This window comes from Stylophora pistillata, chromosome 5 (assembly GCF_964205215.1).
Source record: "Stylophora pistillata chromosome 5, jaStyPist1.2, whole genome shotgun sequence".
Classification (NCBI taxonomy): Eukaryota; Metazoa; Cnidaria; class Anthozoa; order Scleractinia; family Pocilloporidae; genus Stylophora; species Stylophora pistillata.
In genome coordinates, this window is record NC_142523.1 from 12,545,662 (window position 1) to 12,556,723 (window position 11,062).

The 11,062-nt window shown below is 38.9% G+C and overlaps 2 protein-coding genes across 4 annotated transcripts; both read left to right on the forward strand.

Moving 5' to 3' along the window:
• Nucleotides 1-604: 604 nt before the first annotated feature.
• On the forward strand, nt 605-5,084 carry LOC111339433 (EKC/KEOPS complex subunit TPRKB). The gene is made up of 5 exons (XM_088760899.1): nt 605-781; nt 2,325-2,447; nt 3,035-3,124; nt 3,429-3,515; nt 4,351-5,084. Exons 1-5 carry the CDS (start codon nt 629-631, stop codon nt 4,435-4,437), a joined length of 540 nt encoding a protein of 179 aa, XP_088617025.1. The 5' UTR covers nt 605-628; the 3' UTR covers nt 4,438-5,084.
• An 81-nt stretch (nt 5,085-5,165) lies between these two features.
• LOC111339419 (uncharacterized) lies at nt 5,166-10,464 on the forward strand. 3 transcript variants are annotated; one of them, XM_088760900.1, is made up of 3 exons: nt 5,166-5,281; nt 7,938-8,021; nt 9,341-10,464. In XM_088760900.1, exons 2-3 carry the CDS (start codon nt 7,958-7,960, stop codon nt 9,580-9,582), a joined length of 306 nt encoding a protein of 101 aa, XP_088617026.1. In that variant the 5' UTR covers nt 5,166-5,281; nt 7,938-7,957; the 3' UTR covers nt 9,583-10,464. The 3 variants fall into 3 exon arrangements, with proteins under 3 accessions (XP_088617026.1, XP_088617027.1, XP_088617028.1); XM_088760901.1 differs by having other exon boundaries at nt 5,260-5,398; XM_088760902.1 differs by lacking the exon at nt 5,166-5,281 and adding an exon at nt 5,557-5,712.
• The last annotated feature ends 598 nt before the right edge of the window (nt 10,465-11,062 follow it).

The following is an 11,062-nucleotide window of genomic DNA, read 5'->3' on the forward strand; positions in this document are numbered from 1 at the left end:
GATTATTGCTTATTTCTTAATTAACTTCTACGCCTCCACGGACCCACCCTTTCAATGCCGACCCAGTCCCTTAGCCCCCAAGCATTTACGATTGTAGCCTTGAAACTAGCCTTTTTTGTAGCTGGTTTCCAGATCTCTACCCCATCTCTCACTTGCACGTTTATAAGTGATGACGCGTTACAGGACAGTTCGTCAATCATCTTCTCCTTCCAGAATAAGAAGGATAACAACTAATCGTGTTATCTTTGTGAAAATACGTAGCCATCTTCTTTCAACAGACCTTAAACTTCAATAAATTTCAAATAGATTAGATACGTATGATGCACGATCCTCGCAGTAGATAGCGCTATTTATGCAATGGCGAAAATCAGACCTGAAAAAAACTCAGGCCTGTACGCGATTCGAACCACTGACCTCTGCGATACTAGTGCAGCGCTCTACCAATTGAGCTAACAAGCCGACTCATATATTCATTGTATCTGATTTATCACTTTCACGGGTTTATTACGAATCAACTTAACGGCCTGCTCCCAGTTGGGAGGGGTACTGCGCCTTCTGTTTAGTAACCGAGGAAGACTGGGACCAGACTGAGTAACCGCCGATCCTCAGAGTGACGTCGGCTTTCAAGATGGCGGAAGAACTGATCATTCAATACAGCGTGGAAAATAATCCGAGTTATACCATGAATCTGGCTCTATTTACGAATGTGACAAACGGTATCGAGCTTAGGAAACTGATAATTCAAGGAAAAATAGAAGCTGCTTTTCTGAATGCTTCCATGGTACTGTTATTTCACTTGTTTATTTGCTAACGACGTATGGAGCTTAGGTTAGCTTACCTGCACTACACTACAGTTACCACTCTCAAGCTTAGCTGAGACTTCAGGAGAATTTTTCTTACATTTTTGAGAACTGTAGGAAAAAGGGAGAGAGTATATAAAGTAAGTGTATATAAATTTTGAAGGCAAGCCTTAAACGAAGTTGACATGCTTTGAGGGACGATCTAAAACGAGTGGGAGCTATCAAATGAGATGCGGATTCCGCGCTTCAGAGGTGTGGAAAGTAACTGCATTTTACCTTGCAACCTCCTTATGTTGCAGGCAGACCAGCCAGAAGTTTGCTCTGTTGATTCATAAGCCTTGTATTTCTATTTCTCTAACGTTAAGGAGCGAGTCATTTTGAAGATAAATTACGGTCTTTTCGTCCTAAAGTCTTTTCGTCTGTCTCTTCGTCCAAAAGTATTTTCACCAAAGCCTGTTCGTTTACTTGTTAAGTCTTTTCTCGAAGCAAATAAATAACCTTTAGAAGGCTAGATAAGACTATAGAAAGAACTTGTTGCGAGCCATTTACGTAGTGATGTTACACTTCGTTGCCCTTTTACACTCAGTAGACGCTTAAAGTGCCCATAATGTCAAAAAATGTTTTTCGCTCGTCTAATTCTACATTTCACCAAATAAACTTCTGCAAAAAAAATTTCGATTTGGATAAAACGGAAATTTTTTATAATTTTTAAAGACATTCAAATTTGCCGCCATTTTGGTCCACCATTTGCACCAGTCTTCCTCAGTTTAAATTGAGTGGTGACGTAGGTTCAGGAACACGTGATTTTGGGTTGTGACTTATCTGACTTGAAAACAAGTGGGAATTTGCTTCAGAGTGGTCTCCATTTAGTTTAAAATGCCTGAAAGGTGCGTTGCCGCTCTTTGTGACAACGTTAATGATCCCGAAAAGGTCAAGTGAGGTTCCTGAACTTATGTCACAGACATCAGTCACTTGGTCATTTTGAGCATGTTACTCTTGCGATCAGTGGCAGGGGTCCACCACAAGAAAATAGAATTTTGAACTTTGTAAAAATTCGCAAGAAAATTGCGTTTTATCCAAATCGAAAAATTTTTTCACTGAAGTTCATTTGGTGAAATGTAGAATTAGATGTTTTTTTGACATTATTGACACTTTGACAAGCCTGATATTCCCATTTCTTTTGCGTGAAATAATTAAATGGCAAGCAAGTCTTTACTTTTGCCACTATTTAATAAAATATATTGCATTACAACTTCATTCATTCTCTGTGTATTTATCGTAAAATTCACGATGTTGAATTCATAAACGAAGATTGGTGACTAAAGGTATCAGAACCAAAGTGGCGGTGGCTTGCAACAAGTTCTTTTTAGAGCCTTATCTAGCCTTCTAAAAGTGATTTATTTGCTTTGAGAAAAGACTTAACAAGTAAACGAACAGACTTAGGTGAAAATACTTTTGGATGAAAAGACTCTTGGACGAAAAGGCCGGACACCATGAAGATGTGCTTGTGATTGTGCTTTTTAGATCATAGACCCATTTCATGTTGCAATAGCAGGACACAAAGCTCTGCAACTGTTTCAACAAGGAAAGATGAAGACCAGGACACTTCATTCAGAGATTGTTTTCAATTTGTCACCTTCTACAAATGTAAGAAAATACATAAAGTATGGAAATAATGTTGTTTTTATAAAAGTTATTGTCAAATTTGTGAGACAATCTTGACAATGACTTTTATTATCATGGTGCCTATGAACCCAGGAATATAAGGGAAGTAGCAAAGGGTTTGGCTGTGACATAATTGAGGCCAAAATAAACATGTGGTGTGTGAATCTTACAGAAAGGCAAGTGTGATTTGTGAATTCATGAACTAGCATGGGGTGTAATTTGCTGTCTGAAGCATACATGACGCATGAATTGTTTTCTTTCATTTGGTGAAAACCTCAAGATTTTCTGAAACCTTAAATATTAGAAGAGAGATTTGAAATTTTCTCTTGTAACTATGTGATGCATGAATTTTTCAAAACATTTTAAGCGTGAAACAGAATCAGGACCCCTCTTTTCTTCTTCAACGTGTGGGTACAAATGAACTGTTTGAGAATCCTGACGTGCTTGGAAACAGTGCTAGAATATCAAAGATGGTAAAGAATTAGTCAAATGTATTTATTATCTTTATGTACTTGTTATAGAGAGGAGTGTGTTATGCATCAAGTTAATGTTAAAAACATTATTTTTAGATCAATGAATCTTTCAAGAAATTTGGAATACTGGACAATACATCAAGTGTGTTAGTTGTTATTATGACCCAGGAAAATGCCGAAGAAAAGGTTAGCGCGAGTTTTATACTAGGTATCTAGTACTTGTTTTTAGTTTGGGAAACTTTGTCACATTTTAGAACTTATTAGCGTCTTTACTGCAACATCAGTTTTTATGATGGGCAATCATTGAAAAGGGTCCAAAACAGTAGTGCTGGATGAGCCCCCTTCTCTCCCATAAGAAATCTCCTTCCCCACATTGCTGAACCAGAATAAAGGCAGGTTGCTTAACTTTGGTGCAAATTGCTGACTTTTCAATATTAGGGTATGCATACTATTTATTCTACCAATGATGCTGTGATTATTCACTCTTCAGATTTCAGAAGTTGGCAGATTTATAAATGGGGAACAAGTGTCTTTAACTGCTCTGAGTACAATTTCTGACCAAGAAAAAATAAAGAAGGTAACTGATGTAGTTCATTATGAGATCTACTGTATTTGTACTGTATTTGCTCTGAGTACAATTTCTGACCAAGAAAAAATAAAGAAGGTAACTGATGTAGTTCATTATGAGATCTACTATATATGTACTGTATTTGCTCTGAGTACAATTTCTGACCAAGAAAAAATAAAGAAGGTAACTGATGTAGTTTGTTATGAGATCTACTGTATTTGTGTCAGACATGATAACCGTGCAAGAATAATTTGAAGAAAGTCACTAGACAAGTTGAGTTATTTGTCATCAAAAGAGAAGTGAAGAAATTAACAAACAGATTTCATGCTGCCATGTGTCTGCACATAGATCACAGATGACATCAAAATGTGGTAATAGCAAAAAAGTGGCACATAAGGCACAGGGGAGTGTCCGTGATGTTCTTACACCATGAACTCTTAAGATCTGATTGTTAATTCTCCCCTGTAACTGCTACACATTTTTTTTGTAAACTAATTATGAGAACTTGGTTCTAGATCAGGATTAAAACTTCTACCTGATAAGTTTCTATCACCCAATAGATAATAAGTAAGAACCAGTGAAAATGAGTGCATAATTTAACTTTTAATATAATGAATAACAGATGTCTTTATCATCAAAATGGTGGCAGAAAGGTTAACAATAATTAAGTTAAAGAAACCTTTCTTGGTATTTTTTTGTTATTTTTGATAGCTGTTTAAAAAATACCGTATGAAATCAATTTTTTTAGACTTAAACAGGATAAGTACATCTTGATTTCAAATTCGGCGGTAATTTTTCAGGGTTTAGAAATAATGATATTTATTCATTTCTTTTTGTTTTATAGATATATGGTATTTCAGAAGAGGAACTTCAATGCAGTTCGCTGCCAGACGGCGTAGTCACGCGAATTGCAACCAAAGACGCTGCATAATTTTGATGGACTATTACTACAAAAGAATAATGACAAGCATTTTCGCAAGGATTTAAGCTTTTACCAAACGCCATTTATGTTACGAGTAGCAACGCATCGGCTGTGTTCTGTTCTGATGTTTTAAACCGTTGTACGACACTCGTTGGAAGTAATCACAAGGACCAATCACAGCGAATATTCTGAATACAGATGGTGCAAGAAGCTAATGAGAACACAAACAAAAGGGCGGGAAAACGAGAGGACCGCGTCCGGGTTTAAGTTCTGCATCTGTTTGGTGGAGAGGTGGGAACTGAACCAATCACAGGGCGAAGTACTGAAAAATAAATGAAATCCTGGTTACTTTTGACATTAATTTGAAAACTGCTCGAACACTTGGGCTAAAAGGAGTACATTGCTTGCAGAAAGCAATCATTTATCGTGACAAATTAGAACAAGTCTCTCTCAACTGGGTATCGCCCATAGCAAGGAAAACAAACCACAGGAGGTGTAGTAAATATTGTCAGTTTATCGCGGTAGAAATGAAACCGACCATTTTGTCACCTGTGGCTTTCTACCCTAGTTGGGTTTACACACAGTTGGTCATTTTCTATCTTTATGTACACGTTTGTATAGTTAAATGAAAGCATTAAATTTAAGTTTCAAAACAACTGTTTTGGTTTGGATCCACGCTTGTTGATAACGGAAATGTTTTACTTTTAGCGGGCAATAGTTGACGCAATTTGATTGACATAGTTGTCAAGTGTTGATTGATATGTAGCTAAAAACCCGAGTCAGTCGTCATTCGACTGGTAGACTTAAGCTGTGAGGTTCGTGCGGTTGGCCCTTTAGTATTTTAAACCTTCAGGTGAGGTTTTTTTTCATCTATCGAGTACTAAGTGATTGAAAAACTGCATGAGAATACTTCCTTAACGTGTGCTGGAATTCAGAGAAAATGAGAGCGCTTCCGTTGTGTACCGTCTCGGTTAGTAAATCAGAATTGTGTAAATGTGCTTAACAACAACATAATTTCCGTTTCATTAACATATTTGTTGGTTGGTGCGATAACAGACCATTTCTGACGCGTATCATAACCTAGATCAATGGGAATGATATGGTATAATGTGTTATTTTGACCATTTACAAACCGAAAACAAGGAACACAAAGAAGATAAGTTCAAAAATCGCAATTGTTTTGACACTCATTGTAAAAAACCGGATAAGTTCGAAGAAGCAATAAGTTTCACCAGCCTCTGCTACTCCAACTGGCACGAGTTGGTAAGAAAAACGAAATCAAAGGTATGTTTTACACCATTATGAAACAGTTAAAACTCTATTTGTTTATTTACACTTAAAAAGACACCCCACTGCGAGCGACACCCGAGCAAATTAACACCTTGGTTGAAATCGCAATTTTCAAGGCTTCTTTTGAGGTTTGACAAAAATTTGTAAGGGAGAGCATGAATTTTGAAATGAAAAACCGAGGACTAGCCTATGTTGGAAAAAGGAAATGAAACTGCATCCTAATGACGAACTAGCTTCTGTCTTCTTTACCAAAACTCTTAGAAAACTGACACCAAATCAGGGGAACGTTTCAAATCTCGATGCTGAAAGATCGTGCCTTTGGAGAAGAAAGGCCTTGAAATTTTTGAAGTTCAAAAATTTCAAATAATCGCTCAGTTCTAGCTTCTACCAGTTCAATTTGTGATAATTTTACGCTTAGATAACTATCTGTTGCAGAAATGTGTTGTTTTGTTTACACATTAGCTGTAACGTAGACCTTTTGGCCCACTTCTAAATACGGGCTGATCGATTTTCGCTAAGCAGACAAAAAAAAATTAAGTGAAATTGGAGGGAGACTCGCGATTAAATTTGTAACATTTATCTGTTGTTTGTCTCCGTGAAAAAGAGAGCATAATCCTGACTACTTTTTATCAATGATCGCAATTTGCATATTGATTATTTGTTGCTAATGACACCAGTTTCACATTTGTTCTCACATCTGTTTCTCAGAAATGTCCTAACATGACTGAATTGGCGCTCTGCTAGGGTTGGCAGGATAGCATAATTTGCTACATAAATACAAGCGTCTTTTTGGTATAAAATTGCATTTGCAATCGAGCTTTGTGTTAAATCAAAACTGAATGTTTCTCTAATTACTGAAACTGTTAATTCACAGCGAAATATCGAATTTTGTCGTCGTTTTTGGCGAACTTTTAAACGAAATGCGAAAGATGTAGTTTATCGGGACAGCTTAGTTTGTTGCTGTTCCGTAAAATGAAAGCGTAGGAAACCGAAATTGTGTTAAAACAGTTACAAGTATTTATTTTGTGGTTTTGTACAGATTTTTAACTTGGTCTCTGTTGGGGGCAATGTCATTAAGGGGAACTGTTTCTGTAAGGTATGGGTCGCACTTGGGCCAAGTTTTCAACTTTGCCGGCAAAAAAAAACACAGAAAATTTGAAACCGCAACCGGAAAGCAAACTTTTGGTTTCAACTATCAGGGTCGCACTAGGAGAAAAAAATGATAGTAATGACACTTTGATAAACCAGACACACGTTTATCGACGTGTTATGGAGAGAGAGCATCTGATTAGCAACGGCCGATTGCATTCCCGCTTGAATCAAAGCAACTTTGTTTTCTACAGGCACAAAAATTCTGAAAAACAGACGTTTTTATTTTGGGTCCACGGGCTTTTAGGTCAGCTGTCTGCTCCAGAAACACCCTCGATTACTACAAGACTTCGAGTTCAACTTGATGATAAAAAACAATGAAATTTCGTCCAGACAGCGCCCAAAATGATCCACGATAAAAAAATGATTAATAATTATGAATATTCATATGGCGCACATTAAAATATAGATACGATCAAAAGCATCTTGCAAACTATGTGACAAATTGAAAATATTCAAAGTAGAAACATACATTGTAAATAGAAAATCCCAACCAGTAGGAGACAGACCGGATAGCTAAATGCAAAGCACATCCAAGGCATTGAACTCGGGGTAACCGAGAAGGCTCTAATATTGTTATGACCCCCTCGCACTGGCATATAATGGATAGTCAATTTTCTATAGTCCCCTCTTTGTTGGCGACGTTTAATTCCCCATCCACCTCCCCCCCTGAAAACTACGTAATATCCCCAATAGTCCTCCACCCTCCAACCCCCCCCCGGCGAAAAATAACGACGGATCCCTAACCACTCGACCACATTGCCTCCCTGAAACAAGGTATTCCGTAAATGCCAACCTCGTTCCCATCCCAAGGCCTTTTCCCAAATAAGGGAAAAGGCCCTGGGAACGAGGTAGGCTAAGTGCCCTCAGGGAAATTCTAAGAGGGATGGCAAATAATACTTTCAAAAATTGTGGGTCTTACAAAATTCTCGATTGCATCGCAGTTCATTTTAGTTTCGAATTTTCGTATTTAATCCACTTCTGAAAATCTAGGAGTATGAGGTTCTTATGGCCGCCCGAGGGCCCTTCTAAGCTTTTTAACCATTTTTGATGATTTTATATCCTTGCAGGCTGTCAAGCAGAAACAAAAATGAGTCTAATCAACAATCTTTCAAGCACGCACTGGCAGGAAGTGGAGAATTCTTCAAGTGATGGTAAGAAAATGGTCGACGTTAAAATAAAAACAACAACAACTGAAAACGTCAGCGGTGTCACCGCATGTTAAGCTGTTCTCTGAATTCTGCGCCTTTTAATGAACCAATCAAAGACCGAGGTGTCATCACATGTCAACCTTTTCTCTGAATTTCGCGCCTTTTTGTGAACCAATCAAGCACCGTGGTCTCATTACATGTCAACCTTTTCTCAGAATTTCGCGCCCATTTTCTGATGAACCTTGACCATAGATACCAATGTTTAAGGTTTAGGGTGAAGAAGTAAATGAATGGTATTTGTAAGACTGTAATTATTGAAAAAATTTCTTTGAAATATTTTAACCTAAGCTGTTGGCAAAGCTGACATATCCTGTCTTTATCACTTTTTGAAATTTACAACTCTACTGTTCGCAGCCTACAAAGAATCAAAACAACACGCAAAACGCTAGCGTGCGAACTGGCCCTCATTTTAAATAGCGCAGAAGAACGTGGGTTTTTCTCCGCCCGCGGAAAGATTGGAGACGAGTTGGGAAGATGTTTACCGGGGTCTGGCACTAATAATAAGACCTCTTCCAGGCCTCTCGCCGGCTAGTGTTGTTCAAGGTCTCATACTTTCCCGCGGGTGAAGACACGCTCGTCCCGAAGGGTTGATAATGAACGCGCATTATGTTATGATGTTATGGCTGAATACTTCTCGGCAACGTGCAACGTGCAAGGCCTGGTGAGTTGTGGTCTAGTGAACCTTAAAGAAGGGAGCCTTAAAAGTAATATGCATATTCATTATACTGTTACCGAAAAGTAGAATTTGTTTAATAGTCCAGAGATTCTTTGAGAGATGGTCATTTCCTCTATTCTCATGACCATTATGTTTGATCCAGCGGCGATGCTGTGGGGAGAAGTTAGACACTAATCACCCTGCGGATAGGACAGAGCTGAATAATGAAATGCTACGTCAGAGGGTATGCGGTCAACAATGCTGGCTCAAGTGTCCTAGGTCTAAAATTTAGCAAAATTAGCGGAAAATAATAAGGGCTGACATTTAAAACCGAGGAACTCTGTTTTCTTGGAAGGCATTTTCCTATTTCCAGAGATTTTAAGGAGAATATCAATTTTTGAAAATTTTTAAGGGGTGTACGTTGTTGGAGGTTGTATTGTAAAAGAAAAGCGGCAAGGAAAACGACGCCTCCAAGTAACAGAATAGGAAATCAACTATGCGAACGACTCAAAATCCGTGTTTCCGCGGCAAAACCTACCGCATGCGTATACGTTATTCAGCTCTGTCTGCGGATAGAAGAGTTAAACAAAAGTCGTCTCTTTTTCAGGTCTAGAATTCAAAGAGTACATGATTACACGTTCCCAAAAAGACGGAAGCGTTTACAAATACGCTGTCCGTGCCACTGACGATAACGACGCCCCTCCGAGGATATTTCATTTGGAAGGCGGAGACGAGAGGAAAGACCCTCTGAAGGAATACCGCACGTTGGAGATCGTGACGCGCGCCGATGGAAACAAGGTCTATATTACTGGGATCAGAAATGGCGGAGATTGCGTTGTGAAGATCTGATCACAGATCAGGAAATCAGGAGTCCTAATTATTTTGTCATGGATATACGCTTAAACTGTCGTGTTAAAATCGTTGGATACTGAAGTAGTTTAGCTCAGCTTGTGTAACATTTTACGACTGAGCCTTTGATACATGGGTTCAATTTTACCGACATTTATCCTTTGGGACCTTTAGGTAGGGTTGTTACTAAATGAATACTCCTAAATTAAGTTTCCGAGTATGGACTGGAACTGAATAAATTATTTTTCGGTTTATGTTCCAGTCTTTACTCGGAAACTTGATTTTGGAGTATCCATACCTAAAGGGGTCGCTTGGACGCTAGCAGTGGTTCGTTCCATTATATGCGCTTCGGCGCGAGTGCTACTTCGCCGGTAGGAAATTATGAAGCCTGGTGCAAGACGAATCGGCGAGAAGTCCGCCAAGGGGTCTGGCACTGAAATCAGTCCCAGACTCCCGGCAGCTTCTTCCCGACTCGTCTCAAATCTTTCTAAGGCGGAGAAATGCGAGTCCTGCAGCACTAAAAGTGAGGGCTTGCTTGCAGGGTATCCCAAAGGGAACTAACCCCTGCTTGCGACCAGGCGATCCCTGCCTAAAGATCTCAAAGGGATGAAACATTTTTCCCGTCGGGTAACATCGTGTAAATTAGCTAACTAAATAGTTCCGTGATTTCATATAAAGCGATTAGGATTATCTTTTAGACTTCTCATAATTTTAATCACCTCCGGATCCAGTTATTGTCATGATATCTGTGGCCAATAATTTGATTTTGAAATATCAGAAATGTAAAGTTATTTTGTATCATTTTAATTAAGGTGGTCACTGTTGCGTTTCTTTTGAAAAGCAACAAGGCATGCAATCAAATAAAGTCACGTACAGCCGTAATTTGAACGAAGCTAGGTTTCCGTGAGGAGACTGAAACACTGGAACTACCTCTACGTTTGTTAGCCTGGTTCCATTATCTGCATTTTCGTTCTTAACCTCCATCGCTGTAATCAGATAAGGTGGAACTGTCCTCATTTAAACCCCTTTAAATGTTGATCTTAAATGGAACGCTCATGTAGATGAGATAGTAAAGAAAGTCAACAAGCGGCTTTATACTTCCTACGCTGATTAAACCGCGCCCAGGTCAAGTCTAAGGAGCTCGTTTTATTCTGTCTTACATGTATTAGATCTGTTATGGAATACGCAACCGCGCTCTTTCACAGCAACCTACCTCAACATCTATCAGTTGATTAAGAAAGATGCCAGAAGCGTGCATTACGTATAATTTTCCCTGATAAAGAATATGACGAGGCGCTAGCGTGTACTGGGCTTATCTCGCTGCATGAGCGGCGCGAGAATATTGCCAACAAGCTTTTTCTAACGTTCTTGTAGCAGGTCACAAGCTGCATAAGCTCCTGCCGCCCAGGAATGTATCCAGAGTGGACTTAAGGAAAAAGCGCGCTTTCAATTTACCTGTGGTCCGTACGAACAGGTGACG